This window comes from Typopeltis vanoorti, chromosome 12 (assembly GCF_054136105.1).
Source record: "Typopeltis vanoorti isolate ZY-2024b chromosome 12, IOZ_Tvanoo_1.0, whole genome shotgun sequence".
Taxonomy (NCBI): Eukaryota; Metazoa; Arthropoda; class Arachnida; order Uropygi; family Thelyphonidae; genus Typopeltis; species Typopeltis vanoorti.
This window is the reverse complement of record NC_143560.1, coordinates 50306330-50323695: the sequence shown is the minus strand read 5'-3', so window position 1 is coordinate 50323695 and position 17366 is coordinate 50306330. Positions and strand designations below refer to the sequence as shown.

At 37.7% G+C, this 17366-nt stretch overlaps 1 protein-coding gene across 4 annotated transcripts in view; it reads left to right on the top strand.

The window, feature by feature from the left end:
- Window positions 1-17366, top strand: part of LOC150100781 (GRB10-interacting GYF protein 2-like) — a 525021-nt gene that overhangs the window by 429147 nt on the left and 78508 nt on the right. For all 4 annotated transcript variants that reach the window (XM_090401532.1, XM_090401529.1, XM_090401530.1 and 1 more), the window contains exon 24: window positions 12043-12142. In XM_090401532.1, the coding sequence (XP_090257658.1) occupies window positions 12043-12142 (100 nt within the window). The remainder of the gene's footprint in view (window positions 1-12042; window positions 12143-17366) is intronic.

Genomic DNA, 17366 nt, shown 5'->3' with positions numbered 1-17366 from the left:
ACACCCCTTCTTCGTCATACACCTCCATACCTCCTGCCTGGCCACTCTGTCGTATGCCTTTTCCAGGTCTATAAACACCATGTGCAACTCCACTTGCATCTCTCTATATTTCTTCATCAATCGCCTTAGCGCAAATATCGCATCCCTTGTCCCTCTTCCTGGCATAAATCCAAACTGTTCCTCACCAATTTTCGTTTCCTCCCTTCAATTACTCTTTCCCATATCTTCAATGTGTGTGACATCAGCTTGATCCCTTATAGTTGCCACAGTCTTGAACATCTCCTGTTCCTTTGTAGATTGGGACGAGAATACTTTTCCCTCCATTCCTCTAGTATCTTTTCCTGTTGGGCTATTTTCCTCATCAGATCCCATAACATATCCATGCCCTCACTACCCAAACTTTTCCACACTTCCCCAGGTATCTGGTCTGCCCCCACAGCCTTTCCATTCTTCATTTTTCTCAGTACCCAATCCACTTCCTCTTTACTTATGTCTTACACCGGTCTCTCGTTTGCCTCTCCATCCTCGCACCTCTCTCTTGGATTCTCCTCATTTAGTAGTTTACAGAAATATTCTTTCCATCTTCCTCTGATTTTGTCCTCCTTTTGTCATTCCTTTTTATAAGGCCTTGATATTCCTGCATCTTGATTACTGTCCTCAAGTCTGGTTCCTGGGTTTCTTGGGGATGAGGAAGTGGTGGAGATGGTTTTCAGAGGCAAGTGACCAAAATAGTGAGTGACCTGTGGAATGTTCCCTATGAGGTTAGATTGAAGGTGTGTTGATAGGAGAAAAAGAGGGGATATGATAGAAACATTTAAGTTGCTTAAAGAGTTTTATAGGATAGATGCAGGGGAAATATTTCAGCACTTGCTGGAGGGGCCAGAACAGGGGGGTCATCCCTGGAAGTTGAATAAAGATGTGGTTAGTAGGAGTTTGAGGACTAGACTTTTTGCTTGGAGTTGTGAACGAGTGGAATGTGTTGCCAGAGTCATTCGAGTGCTTTGTCTGTTAATGGATTCAAGGAGAGGTGTGATAGATTGGGTCTCCTGCAATGAGTCTTTGGACTCCATGGAGGTGCCCGTATAATAATAATACCATAGCCCCACCCCCACCCACCTTATCTGTGGTTCAGTTGTCCAGTCAACCCTGTTTTGAAAATATTAAATGGAAAATTCTAGAAATGAATTTATTAATATAAATAATTACGTGGGCAAAGTGAATATTAAAGGATTCTACATTATTTCAAAACTGGATATTTGTAGAAATCTATGAAAAGTTTCCTGTTAGAATTGCAGGCAATGCTGATAAGCCAAAGAGCTATAAACTGCTTCCTTTTAGTGAAAGTTCCCGACTTTATAAAATAATAAATAAATAAATAATAATAAAAAACCATGTTGAGGTTGCTAAGATTCCATTCACATTCAGATTACTTTTATTATAGTATGTTGTTATAATTGTTCTTCTTCTTCTGCAGCTTGTCCCACTTAAGTAGCGTTGCTGTTTTAGTGGGTCTCCTCCACATCCTCCTATCTTAGGCTGTAACCACATCCATGTTCTTCATCCTCAAGTCCTCCTCCACCAGCTCCCTCCATCTCTTCTTTGGCTGCTCACACATCCTCCTCCCCCTGCACATCCATCTGCATGACCTTTCTTCCAACATACTCATCCTCCCTCCTATTCACATGACCAACCTTTCCTCCTGTATCTTTGCTCCTAACTTCGTAACTTCCACCGTTTCCCCTTATATAATCATTTCTCAGACTATCCTTTCTGGTCACACTGCACATCCACCTAGGCATTCTCATCTCCACTACCTCCATCCTGCTGATGTTATTTTTCCTCATGGCCACAGTTTCCATAGCATACGTCATAACTGGTCTCACTACTGTCCTGTAAATTTTGCCTTTTAGATTGATTGGCACCCTCTTATCGCATAGCACTCCAACCATCTCTCTCTCTCTCCAGTTCCTCCATCTCACTTGTATCCTGCATCCCACTTCCTTCTCAGCCTCTCCATCCTCTTCCAATGTTGAACCTAAGTATCAAAAGTCCCTAACCTTCATGATGAAGGTTAGGAACTTTTGCTTCCAGCTCTAGATATCTTCTGGCTGCCATCCACTTTGCAACACATACCGTCTTACTTCTGCTCAGTCTCGTACACCTCTCTCTTCCAGTACTTTCCTCCATCTTTCCAGTTTAGCTGCCACTTCTCTTGATTCTGCACACAGCATGATCGCATACAATATTGTCCAAGGCGCATCTTCGCTCACCTTCCCCATCACCACCTCCATCACAATATTAAACAGCAACAGATTTAATGCTGACCCTTGATGCAAAACAATTGTCACTTGAAAACTTTCTTTCTCTCCCAGGCAGGTCTGAACTCTTCTCTTTACATTTCTGTACATCTCCTGCACCAACCTGACATATTTCTCTGGTACCTTCCTCTCCCTCAGACACCTCCAGACCTCTTGCCTTGGCACTCGATCGTGCGCTTTCTCCAGATCAATAAACACCTGATGTAGCTCCCGTTGTTTTTCTCAAAACTTTTTCATCATCTGCTGTGACCCAAAGATAGCATCTGTTGTCGATCGACTGGGCATGAAGCCAAATTGCTCCTTTGCAATCTCCACCTCCTTCCTCATTCTTCCATCAAGAACCCTTTCTAGGATTTTCATTGTGTGGGACATCAACTTTATTCTTCTGTAATTCTTAGTCTTGTGCATCTGCTTTATCCTTGTAGGTGGGGACGAGAGTACTTTCCTTCCACTCCTTGGGTATATTTTCCTTTTGGCAAACTTTTATGAAGAGGTCTCATAGCAGGTCAATTCCCTCTTCCCCCAGTGCCTTCCATGCCTCCACTGGGATCATGTTAAGGCCCACCGATTTTCCATTCTTTTTCCTCTTTATGGCCTCCTTCACTCCCACTCTACCGATGTTCTGCACCATCCCCTCACAAGACTGCCTATCTTCTCTGTGAGTTCTCAAATGTTCCTCATTCAAAAGCCCTTCAAAGTATATTCTCCATCTGTTTCATATATCCACATCCCTCCTTAATACTCTTCCTCCAGTCTTTGATCTGCTTCACATAAGATGTCCTTTATGCCTTATTCTACATTTTGCCAATTGATTAATTTTTCTCTGTCCTTCCTTTACTTCTAATTGATCATAAAGATCTTGATATCCCATGGCCTTCGCCTGTGGAATAACTCTGTTGTCTTCTCGCTTGCTTTCTCTCTCTCTCTCTCTCTTTCTTCTTCCACTCTTGTCTCATTCCACTTCTGCTTTGCTTTCCTCTTAGCCTTTGCTGCTTCTTATACATTATTATTCCACCACCAAGCACCTCATGAACACATGCTGTTACAGTCAAAAATACATACTTAATCTCTCATTAGGAAGGCTCAACCAGTCCTAAGGGGCAGTTGAGGATCGGGGGACCCCACACAAATAAAATAAAAACCAAGCAGCACCTCGATTGCACAGCTCAGAATTGCTTTAGAATTATGTCTCCACCAATCTTGTACCCTTTCTAGTCCATCCGAAATAATCTCTAACACCCTCTCTCTAAAATGGTTCCTCACACTCTTTTCTTTTCATGTGTAGAGGCTTAAGTGCTGTGAGGACATCATGTTGGAGGCTTAATGGATTTTTTACAACACTCAAAAAGAATTAAAATAGAATTTAATACTTCCTATATTTCGTCCTAGTCACTAGGACATCTACGGGGATTACACTAAAGTCACCCAACCACGTGGGTGACTTTAGTGTCGCCCACGTGGTTGGGCTTAGTATTGTAAGATTTGTGTGTGCATGTTACATTAATTGTTTTTGTAATCCCTGTAGATGTCCTAGTGACTAGGACGAAATATAGGAAGTATTAAATTCTGATTTAATTCTTTTTGAGTGTTGTAAAAAATCCATTAACCTTTGACCATATTTTAAAGTCTGCACACAGCAGCTGGTGTTGTTGCTGTTCCACTTAATCTGTTGGGATTACCTTATAATTTGTTACTTCCTTAAGATGTTTTCTTCTAGTCAAAATGTAATCAATCTATGAACTGTTTTACCACTTCTAAATGTTATCAAATGTTCTTCCCTCTTGCAGAAAAACCGAGTTCACAGAACTTGTTTTTCTTGCAGAAAAAGTCCACAATTCTCTCATGGCATGAGTGGAAATGAATTCATCATTTCCACTCATGCAATGGACCCTTTCACAGTCCCTATTCTGGCTTTCTATGTGTCCGTTCAAGTCTCCCCTGACAATCCCCATCTTGTTTTCTTCCAGTTCCTTCATTTCTTCATCTAGCACGTTCCAGAACTCATCATTCTCCTCTGCTGTACAGCCAACTTGCAGGGCATATACACATAAGACAACCACTTGCTCTTCTCCAAGACCCAGTTTCATTCACATCAACGTGTCACTACTCCTACCCACTTCCAGTACTTTGCCCTTCATTCTGCCATACACCACAATTCCGACACCATTTCTTCCCTGTTTATTCGCTCCAAAGTAGAACAATTTATACCCGTCTCCCAGTTCCTTCGCCTTTCCCCTCTTCCACCTTGTCTCCTGCACACACAAAATGTCCAACTTCCTCTTCCTCATCATGCCTGTCACCTCTCTTTCCCTTCCAGTCATGTTTCTAACATTCAACATTCCCACTCACAACATTCTCTCCACCGGCTGGGCTTGCTTCTTTAACCGTATCCGCTCTTGATGCAGTAGCCCTCATCCACTTTTCGTAGCTGTAGGGTGATGTAGCTGTGCGCTGCCTAAGGGATACATGCTAGCTCTTGTGTCAGTTTCTTTTCGACTCATTTGATCATAGCTAGAGCTGGCAGTGAAGTTTAATGACACCGGATACCCTTCCTGACGTCAACCCTTGCCATTTATCCAGGCTTGGGACCGGCACCTATTGGGGTTAGCTTGTTGTCCCCTTCTGTGGCTGCATAAGAAGAAATGACATAGCAAAATAGAAAAGAATCACTCCAGCCCTTGAATACTTTACTTCCGTTGGGGAAAGGAGCAAGAAGAGAAGAAAGAAGAAAGAAAGAAAGAAGGTGTGTGTGGGGGGGGGGGATCAGTCTGCGGATAATATAACAGATGTATATTACATGAAGTAAGGCATGGTCCAGCATCAGGTACCTTGAGTTTGTCATGCCTGCACTCACTAAGTGAGCTCTTGAGGCTGTTGTTATAATTGTTCTATTTTATTATTAGTTATTGTTGTTAATCTCTTACTGTGCCTAATTTATAAATTAAACTTTATCATAGGTATGTATGTATGTATAAGAAAAAAACAGTATACGAGGGTGGTCTGAAAAGTTCTCTGCCTAACAAGGAAAAAAAACGGATTTATAATTTCAGAATTATTTTTATTTTTCAACATAATCTCCCTTAAGACTGATACATTTATTCCAGCAATGCTCTAGTGCCATTATCCCATCCCTGTAGTGGTTCTCAGTAAGATCTGCAAAATACCCCTCTAGAGCTGCATTCACCTCTTGATTCGAAGAAAAACGCTGACCAGTGAGGAAGAGTTTTAGTTTTGGGAAGAGATAGAAGTTAGAGGGAGTCAAATCTGGGAAATAGGGTGGATATTCCAACAATTCATAGTGCAGATCCCTTAATTTTTCCATTGCTCAAACACTTGTGGACAGGTGCATTGTCCTGATGAAAGAATTTTTCCTCCTTCAAACTGGATCTTTTCTCATGAATTTTTTTGCCTAGTCTGGTTAAAAGATTGGAATAATATACCCCATTTATTTTTTTACCCTTTCTAAGATAATTAAGAAGTCAGTTCCAAAATGGAACTGACTTTTTCTTTTTTGATGCTGGACAACCAGCTTCTGTCCACTGTTTTGACTGCTGTTTGAATTCTGGTGTGTACAATGGTGAATCCAAGTCTCATCCATAGTAATAAATTGATGCACAAAATCAGTTTTATTCTTGTTAAAATGCTCCAAGCACTGTTCAGAGATTTACATGCGAGTGCATTTTTGATCTGCTGTGAGCAAGTGCATCACTCATCTTTTGCAAAGCTTTTTCATTTGCAATTCTTCATGCAAAATATATCCTACACGTTCTTTTGAAATGCCTATAGTCTCAGCAATTTCACGCAGTTTGACATGCTGGTCATTCAATACCATAGCACGCACTTGATCAATGATTTCTAGTGGGCTTATACTTTTTGGACATCCTTCATGTGGATCATCTTCAAGACTGGGATGGCCACGTTTAAACTGCCCATAAACTTTTATGAAAACTTTGAATGAATTTCTTTTAGCATTAAATCTTCTTTTACAAAGAATTTTATAACCGCACAATGCTCAATTTTATTCATTTCAAGGAATACAGACAACACTTTTACTTCAGACAGCTGTACAAAACAAACTACTTGATAGAATGACTTGCAATTTCACATGGATGCTTATGACAGATGTACCAACTTAGAAAAAAAAAAAAAATCTTGCCAATAATGTTGTCATTTATGGTTGAGGCCAAGAGACTTTTTAGATCACCCTCATATATAGATTTCGGTAATATATTCGAGGTGTCTTGGAATGTATTCCCTGCACATAAGGGGGGAACTATGGTAATAATAATCCATTTTGTTTGAGATCCTACTAGCAAGAATAACAGTTGTATGTACTAAGTTGAAAACAATTAAAAAAAGCAATTCAAGTAGTTGGAAATGTGAGCAGGCAAAAGTAAGAAAGCATAATCTAATATCTAAGAAATACCTTCATTTACACCTAATAATGGACAAAATGCCGAGGGGGACCACTTGACAATATAAGCTGCTTCTTCAAATTCAGAGGTTGAAAATTTCATTCCAAATAATAAACCATGAAAATCAGCCTGCAAGAAACGGAAGTATGACGATAATTATTTTAAATATGGCACTAGAAGTTTTGTATTCCAAGTGGTCTACAACTGCAGTATGTAACTTTTGCGTTTTTGCATTCGGCATTTTAAAACTCTTTATTATGCCACATAGAAACTAGTCATGGCATTATTAGATATATAAAGAGCCAAAGGCTTCAATTCAGCAACATATGACTTGTTTAAGTTAAGAGATATTACATCCCATATCGTTTCTTAGCCGAATAAGAAACTCAAAGAGTTTCATGCCGAATATAGTAGAAACTATATAAAGTTCGGCGATTCCAAGCGTAAGCAAATACCTGGATATGCAGCAACTGACCCTTAAGGTAGTGCAAGCTGAGACAACTGATCGGAGCTTGCTCCACCTTTGACATGGGTTGCCTCAGCTTGCACTACCTTAAGGGTCAGTTGCTGCGTATCCAGGTATCTGCTTACACTTGGAATCACCGAACTTTATATAGTTTCTACTATATTCGGCATGAAACTCCTTGAGTTTCTTATTCGGCTAAGAAACGATATGGGATATAATATCCCTTAACTTAAACAAGTCATTGTCGCTGAATTGAAGCCTTTGGCTCTTCATATATCTAATAATTTATTAGGACACCTCTCGGCAATACTCATAGAAGGGTTGTAAGTTCTGTTCGCTACAAACTTGATATTAACTAGGTCTACCTACTCACTGATGAGACCTCAATAAAGGTTGAAACTAGTCTGGGTAGTGACCTTCTCTCATAATGTTGAACAGTAATACAGCTCCTAGTAGCTAAGTTCACATTATGGGTAAATATCAAGAATAGTGATTGGATCTTGCTCCACCTTTGACATGAGTTGCCTCAGCTTTTAACTAGGTCTACCTACTCACTGATGAGATCTCAATAAAGGTTGAAACTGGTCTGGGTAGTGACCTGCTCTCATAATGTTGAACAGTAATACAGCTCCTAGGAGCTAAGTTCACATTATTGGTAAATATCAAGAATAGTGATTGGAGCTTGCTCCACCTTTGACATGAGTTGCCTCAGCTTGCACTACCTTAAGGGTCAGTTGCTGCATATCCAGGTATTTGCTTATGCTTGGAATCGCCGAACTTTATATAGTTTCTACTATATTCAGCTAAGAAACGATATGGGATGTAATATCCCTTAACTTAAACTAGTCATGGCATCATTGTTCAATATGCATGTTGAATTTTTTATTATATTTTATTTTTTGTTCCTTTCCTAAGCAAAACATGAATTGAAAATTCTCTGTTCTGATTTTATATCTTAAGTATAAGATTGAGTATACACTATCTGCAGCAGATAGCCTGATTGGATTATGTATAAAGAATATAGTTTTCAATGCATATTGCAAGAAATTGTTAAAAAAAAAAAAAAAATTGTTACCTTTTGTCCAATAATGTTACTCATGATGTAGAATTACATTACAGTAGTACAGAGAGTGAATAATAGAAGTTGCTGATCTATCTAGTTTTTCTTTTTTGTTGTGTGATATTTCTATAAATATATATATCCATTGAAAGAATATTATTAAGAAAGACCTCCAGGGAGTCAGGAACTTATCGAGGGAGGCCATATACTACATGCACAAACTATCATACTTATTCTTGAATTCATTTACACCGCTTGCATATACTACATACAACAGCAATCAATTCTAATCATGCACCACCCTATGAGAGAAAAATCCAGTCCACACTCACCTCCTCCTTAGCAGCATTCATTATCAGCTTCCATGGATGCACTCCTGTCCTTTGCTCACTCTCCATAAAATGAAAAATTCCATCAACTCATATTCTGTATGACCCTTTCAGATGTTTGTACGTCTGAATCATATAACATATTTGGCCTGGATGGCATATTCACTCTCTGGCCAAAAGGCTGCTGGTTCGAATCCTGCCATGGGCATGGATGTTTGTGATTGTCTGTGAAAATACGAGCGGTGGTGGGCAGTAGATGGTGCTGCTGTTGTAGATGATGATGGTAGTTGCGGTTTGTTGTAGTTGGTGAATTGAATGGTGGAGATGGAGAGTTGTAGAGTAGGTGCTCTTTCTCGCTGAGTCTTTGGACTCCCTGGAGGTGTCACGTAATCATAATAATAATTCCTCTTTCTCCTTTTTGCTAGTGTCTGCAGCCTACAAATTTTCAATCTGACTTCATAATCAGTATTCCATAATCCTGATATCATTTTTTACTCTCTCCACTGTATCAGAATCACAACGGAAACTGGAGACCAGACCTGCACACAAGAGACCAAATGAGGTCTTATGACGACCTTATAAAGAAGCAAAATCACATCCTTATCTTTACATGTTAAAGTTCATTTCAGTATTGCAATTTTCTTTTGAGTTGTATTTGCAATCTTTGCTATTGCCCTTGAACTTCGACTTGCCATCTACTAAAACTCCAAGATCCCTAGCCTGAGCAGTTTCTTCTAGCATAATCCCACCAATATAATACGACATGGAATATCTAATCACACCAAAGTGCATGACTTTACATTTACTGACATTGAAATGACATCCATTTTCCCATGCCCACAATTCCACCCTATTTAAATCATTCTGCATGTACTGCATATCAGCCACATTCCTGATTACCCTACCTATCTTTGCATCATCAGCAAATAGCTGTATGTAAGCTGTCAAATCCTTCCCAATGTTATTAATGTACAAAGTGAATAATAGTAGCCAAGGATCGATCCTTGTGTCACCAGTGTCACCTTAAATCTTGCAGATTCACATCCCCTGTATACCACTTTTTAATATGTCAGTTAACCATAGGTCTTATCCAAACTAATATTTCTTAATCCAAACCCATATTCTCCAACTAATGCAAGTCTTCCATGCTGTATTCTGTCAAAAACCTCAGCAAAATTCAAAAGTAGTATAATGATGTATCCATTCCCCTTATCTAGTTCAATGGTAACATTATTAATATAGAATCTGAACAAGTTGCAAAAACATGACCTTCCTTTTCTTATATAGTGAAACCTGTGGAATATTTATAACTAAAAATTCACACCTACTCCATAGTAATTAACTTTTTAATATGTAAATATTTCATCTTAAATATCATAAGACATCATCAGTATAGTTATTAAACAACTGTACTGATGATGTCTTATGATATTTAAGACGAAATATGTAAATATTTCGTCTTAAATATCATATGTAAATATGTAAATATTAAAAAGTTGGTTACTATGGAGTAGGTGTGAATTTTTTTTTAGTTATGACCTTCCTTTAGTAAACCCATTTCTGAATGAGAGTCCTAACCAATTTTTCCAGAATCTTCACCATCACCACTCCTGAGATACCGATTGAGTGATAGTTGGATACATCAGTCTTTTCACCACCCTTGTGCAATTGGATTACCATACATTCTTTCCATTGCTGCAGAATCTTCCCTGTTCTAAGACTCAAATTATATAGCCTAATCAAAGAAATAGCCAGCTGAACACTCTTAGCACCTGTGCTGATATCCCAGTAATACCTATTGCTGAATTCTTATTTAGTTTGTGCAACAACTCTAATACCACCTCTTCATACACCCGAGTTTCTTCAGAAGAGGTAGCAGCAAACTCAGTGTTGCATACACCAAGTTGAAAGGTTTTAGCAAAATGGACACTCATTAGTTGAACCTCTTCTGCATCTGTCACCCTCACACCATCTGCATTCAGAAGAGTTATTCTTGCATATTCATTCATTCTTTTACTTGCAGTATATCGACATAATTCTCATGGGTTGTCTTTAGCTTGCAGAGCCAGCTTCTTTTCATACTCAGACTTAGCTATCTGTACAACAGTTGTGACTCTGGCCTGCTGCTTATAATTATCATAACGGACATCATCCTTATGCAGATGGCATTCCTTTCACATCATCCATCTCTTACAAATCTCTTGCTTAATAAGATTACACATCATTTGACTCCTACCTATTTATTCTTCTAACTCTCAGGACACATTCTGATATTGCATCATTTAAGTATTTTTTAAATGCTTCCCCTGCACTGTCAATATTCCTCCCATCCAGCAACCGATATCATTCCCGATACTGATCCCAAGTGAATACTGAATGATCATTGTCACCAACCGGAGGCAGAATAGTTGCATCTTTAACTGAAACACCGTCTGATACTATAATCAAATCAAACAGTGTTTGACCTCAAGTTCCTTCTGTCACATGCTGCTTGAGGAAGTTGTCCCACAACAGTTCATTAAATTCAGTTTCATTCTTCGTGTGAGATTTTATTGCTACGTAATCAATATTTGGATAATTAAAGTCTTCCATTATGATTACTCTTTTTGTGTCCATTTTCTTTGTTTGGTGATGCATTTCCTCATCACTAGCAACCTATCCACCAGGTCTGTGACAACGCCCCACTATGTAATTGAATTTGTTAAATTCCACCTCGTGTGGTTTTCATCATATATGACAGTTGTATCAAAGATAAGAAAGTGTCTGTAAAAGTTCATGGTGTGCTCTGAATTTCTAACAAAAAATTAATTTTGGTTTTATTTAACCAAAATTAATTATTCTGTCAATATTATGTCATGCTTTACAATGTTTAGAGTAATGGATTCACCATCTCTCTGATAAAATTAATTTCTTTTTACAGATACTGCTTAATTCAAAAGGCAGGAGTGGTTAAAATCTCTTATAATCTTCACCTGAGAAAGGAGCACGGTTTATCACTAAAAAATATCATTTGGCTGTTAACCTATTAACAACTTAATTGTGAACAATCATTTTTACTTATGCACGCACATAATTGCTGCGTTTTTTTTTTTTTTCCTCATGATTATTTCTCCTTTTCCATATTTCACAAAGTAGTGATTTACACAGTGTGATGGATGTGTTGCTTGAATTTATAACAAGCTATATAAATTTAAGCAACACATCTGTCACACAGTATAAATCACTACTTGGTGAAATATGGAAAATGTTAAATAATCATGTTAAAAGAGAAATCAATTAACAATGAATATCTTGTTTTGTTGCTATTTTAGTAATTTATTGTCAAATACGTGTCAGTTTCAGATTAGCATTACTAAGAAAAGGATTCGCCATAAAGTTAATAACCTAGCTTATATTATGATATTTTACAATATTGAAATAAAGAAAACTGTTTAACCACATGTCTTATTTGCAGATCTACTGGTTCCAATGCTCCTGTTAAGTCGCTCCTTGAGATTCAACATGAAGAAGAAGAAAGATTAGCTAAACAACAGAAACCTGCAAAACCACAAATTGTATGTTAAGTGCCACTGTTCTTTTGCTATCCTGCTTAGAATTTATATATTGTTGAATATATACTATCTGATATGCATATTACATGTATTATTTTTAAGGATTACATATATTAAAAAAAATTCTTAACTATATATATATATACAGTATAACTGATACATTTGAAAACAAAGCATTTAAGTAAAACATTAATTTAGGAATATGAGTGTATTCATTAAAACCTTCCTTCAAGTGTCTGCATTATAAGGAGTCTTTCATCCTCATATCAGGTGCCTCTCAATATGTATGTTATCATAAACTAGAACAGTTAGGTTTGGCATAATATTTCTTCCACTTATAAGAATGGATGAATGAACGAATCTTTTATCTTCAAGAGTATCAGGGGTACCTCAACAAGCCTCATCCTAATATAGAAATCATTGTAGCATCAAGTAAGATGAAACATAAAGACATCTACAAGTATATCTTTTCTGATTATGCATCTGATAAGTGAATGTCAAATTGGGAAAATGTCACCCTTCTTTATCCAAAAGGATTTAGAAGAGGTCACAGATCCCTAAAATCCATGGGTAAAGCTCCATTCGGGAGACATTATCATTGAAACATCCTCCAAAAAACAATCAGATCAACAACCTCTTCATGCAACATCAGTTGGGGGCTACCGATCACAGTAATCCCCTACAAAATTTAACTTTCTAGAGGAACTTTCAATGTTCCTGGTGAGATTTGCTCTAAATTTAAAGATCAGGAAGTGATGAAAATCCCTCTTATAACAACTAGCAATATCAGCTTTATGTTTAATGCTCTAAAACCCCAACATCAGTGGTATCTTAATTGTACTATTAGTCTCCATATTCCAAACCCTTTTCACTGCTTCAAATGCCAAAGAAATGTCATTTAGCCCTGTGTAGTTTAGCCATTTATGCCCAATGTGTTAGTATAGAGCAAGAATAAGGGCTGTAAGTGCTAATTGAAATGGATTACATGTAACTTACTCTCCCCCAAAAAACCAAAGGTGGAATGATAAAGAGGAGATTCAAAAAGATCAAGATTAGGCAGAACACATCCTGTAAGGAAGCAAAGAGGAAGTATACACTACACTGACAACATCTAGTGGAAAATCTTCTTATACTAAGATGGTGGCTATAAATAAAGTATGTAGTTGGACATTAATGTGAATGACCATCCATACCTCTAACAACTACATTATACTGAGTGATTTGAGGCATTCACAATCTCAATACAGTGAATTGGGGTGGGGGCGGTAATAGGGCTTTGAGCTACATGGCTGGATTCTATCAGTGGTCATACCACCTTAGATTAGCTATCCTCACACATTATTGAATGCTAACAATGTCAATGTCCCTTTGATGTCTTCATTTTTAATATGGTTCTGCCAGTGGTGACATCTGTCTAATTTTTTCTTATATCTGTGGTCTCCGGTCTTTGATGAAGTCCTTTATATCTAAACCCAGCCTTCAAATCAATGTTAAAATTGATTTGAGTAAACAGTCTTGTGTACAACTAGTTTAGTGTATTGACTAATTTTTCTCTTTTATACCATATAAATTTATATATTTGACTCCTTACCATTGTAATAATATCTATCCTTTTAATTTTTCATTTTATTGATATTATTTTGTTATTTATTATTATTTAATGTCGAACTGCACCTTTATATCGAGTTTATTATCGTTGCTTGGGCTAGTTCTTCATGCACAAAACTTGTGATTATTCTTAATCCTTTTAGTCTATAGTTTTACTCCCCATTTCTCTCAAGGCCGTAAATAAGCTATTTCACGTGCTCAAAGTGTAGACACAGGAAAAGCTTCTGGCTGGAATCAATTCCCTAATCTACCTTGTTATGTTTCTCGTGTATTGATTGAGTTCATGTGTGTGTTGTAACCAGGAGATCAAGAAGATAGTCTGGTTGCCAAGTTGCTCTGGCTCTTTAGCGTTATATCCAGGGTGCACCACAAGGAGGCGAGCTAGGATTGTACCCCCCCCCCCCCCTCCTCACAGTGGTTGGCTTGCTTTTTCTCTGACATCCTCCAGACTGGTAGACTTCCAAAAGAGTTTAAGAGGACAAAAATTATCCCCATCTTAAAACCAGGAAAAACCAACAAACCAGAACTGACCAATCGCCCTGCTTAGCACCTGTTATAAGCTCCTAGAAAGGCTCATTCTTAATAGAATTGCCCTTAAGATAATAGAACAAGTCCCAGTGGAACAGGCCAGATTCAGACATAAACGAAGCTGCTGTGATCAGGTTCTGTCACTCACCACATATAGAGGCAGGCTACCAACAATGCCGGAAAACAGCTGCAGTTTATGATACAGTTGGAGGCATGGCGCAGTCTGCAAATTGCTCCGTGCAGTCCCATGCAGAACAATAGCAAAACTAATTGAATGCTAAGCAACTGCCTGTTTCAAGTGTGTATGGACAAGAACAAAAGTAAACAAAGAACACTGGATAATGGACTACTACAAGGGTCAGTTCTGGCTCCCATCCTTTTTAACTTATACATTGCAGATTTGCCTCCAAGAAGCTTTGCTATGCTGATGACATTGCTCTAGCCAATAGACACACCAATTTTACTACAATGGAAGATACACTAACAAATGACAATGCAGTTGTAAATGAATATTTCAGCAAATGGAGATTACGCCCAAATCCTAGCAAAACAGAAGTTTCATGCTTTCACCTGAACAATAACCAGGCTAACAAAGAACTCATGGTCTACTTCAACCACAAACTGCTATGCTACAACAGATTCCTAAAATATTTGGGTGTCACTCTGGATAGAACACTATCTTTTAAGCCACATCTCATTAACACAGCATCCAAACTAAAAACAGGAAACAATATACTGCAAAAACTGTGGAACAACTTGGGGTGCTTCAGCAACAACGCTTCACTGCACTGCTCTTGGCCTTGTTTACTCTACAGCTGAATACTGCTCACCTATATGGCTGAACAGCACCCATGTGTATTTCGTCGATGTCCAGCTTAACACCACTGTGTGCCTTATTTCTGGAACTGTAAAATCAACCCCAACCTACTGGCTCCCAGTGCTAAGCAATATCCCTTCTCCACACATCTGCAGATCCAACTTTCTTCTACATAAATACAGCAAAATCATGGAAATCCAAAATCTTCCAATCCATGAAGACATCCCACCCCTTGAAATAAACAGGCTAAAGTCATGGCACCCTCCAATCTTAACAGCAAAAAATCTTGCAGAGACAAGTTTCAACATGAAGGAGAAGTGGAAAAAGTTCAACATGGATCTTCCATGAATTAGTGGACCCAACACAGATACCTTTTGGATTTTGACCTACCTCTGAAAACCTGGTCTGCCCTTTACTGAATCCGCACTAACCATGGCAATCACACTCCATTTGTAAAGACCACCTTTACAAATGGGGTATGATTGCCTCACCCAGATGCAACTATGGATCACCATCGCCAGACAATTAATCATATTACAGCAGAATGTGTCCAATGTGCATACAGTGGAAACCTGTCAGACTTTATCCATGCTACACCAAGTGCAGTTGACTGGACAATCAACCCAGACATTCAGTTGTAGCCTATTCTTGATCCTTGAGTGTCTCTTTTATGACTGTATTATGTCTTATTATTGTACATATGTCTATTACTATCTCCATATATATTAAGGATTAATGTAATGTAACTTTTCATGTGTGAGCCATATGCTAAATAAATTCCCCTACATGCAAGAGAAACATTCAGCTAAGCAAAAGAAACATTCAGCATATTTAAATTAACTTTTTAAAGTTAATTTAAATATCTCTTAAATTAACTTTAATTCAAGCAACTCCTAATTCTTAATATCAGTCAGTCATGGCTATCACTATTCTTTGGTCATGCAGGTTCTATATTTTTATGAGACAGTGCATTGGTAAAGCAAGATCAGGCAAGCTATTAACAAAACAAGCATGTTTATTCATTCTAAGACAAATTAATTACAAAATTTAAATTGCACATATCAAGTGTCTGGTTCAGCCTAATATAACTAGATAACAATGGAGACAATACAAATCATGTGTCTAATTCTCCATACGATCATTCAAGCATTTTTGCTTAAGCTTTAAGACAAAAACATTAATATTTCACATAAATTTTCAGACATGTTGATAAACTTAAACACACTTTATCTTTACTTGCGCTATAAACAGGAAAAAGTTAACTTAATCCACATTCAATTTCTTTGCATTACACAACATTAGCAAATTCCTAAAACTCTGTATACTACTTATTCACATTCAAACAGAAGTATGGTTTTCTGACTTCTCTAATACTTTCCTTGCTAATCGACAATAGAACCAACATTCGTCGCTTAATTTTCACAATCTATGAATCAGCATAAAACATCTTACTTACAATCTTGACAGCTCGTTACATATAGTCCTGTATCCTAAAGGTATATGGGCACGTTCCACTTCTTCCAAGAAAAAATTTTCCGATCGAGCTCTAGGTTACTGCAGCAATACTACAGCACACATGTAGATCATTGAAGAATCATACAGTAGGACATCTCGAAAAGACCGTCTCCGCTGCTATCTAACATCCCATCTTCGTCGGAACTGCATGCTTGCAGGAACGTGACTCTCTCCCCATCCTCGGAAAAGGCTTCATACAAGAACAAAACTGTGAATTGAGAGTCTGAGCATGAGAGCCTCTCTGCCTTTTATCTCCTTCTCCATGACCCTGGCTCTTCTTCAAATTAAGTCCCCCGGATTTACTGGAGGGTTTTTCTCCGCCACCCACATTATCGTCGAGTTTTGGCAGGAAAACTTGTAATCCGGTGACCTTCGCAATTTTCGTTAGCCTTAGGTCTATTTGTCTAATCCTGTCTGTGCTTATTTTTTGTTTTTTCAATTCTAGTGGTTCTTACAAAAATATTCTAACAATTTGTTACCAAATTTAATACAGCAAAGTGAGTTATTACATTAATTTAAATACAAGTATTTTATGTAAATTTAATTTCTCATGTAAAATCGACATAGAAAAAATTTACTTCTAATTTTTCTCTATACGAGATTTTACACCATGCCACTTTTGCTAATTCTGTTTTCTACATCTGTATTTAGTTTTCCCACCATCACTAAAAATTATTCCTAAATATCTGAAATATTAGGTTCTCAATTCCAGATGCAATTGATGTTTTCAGTGTTCCTATCTATTTTCATAGTCTTTCT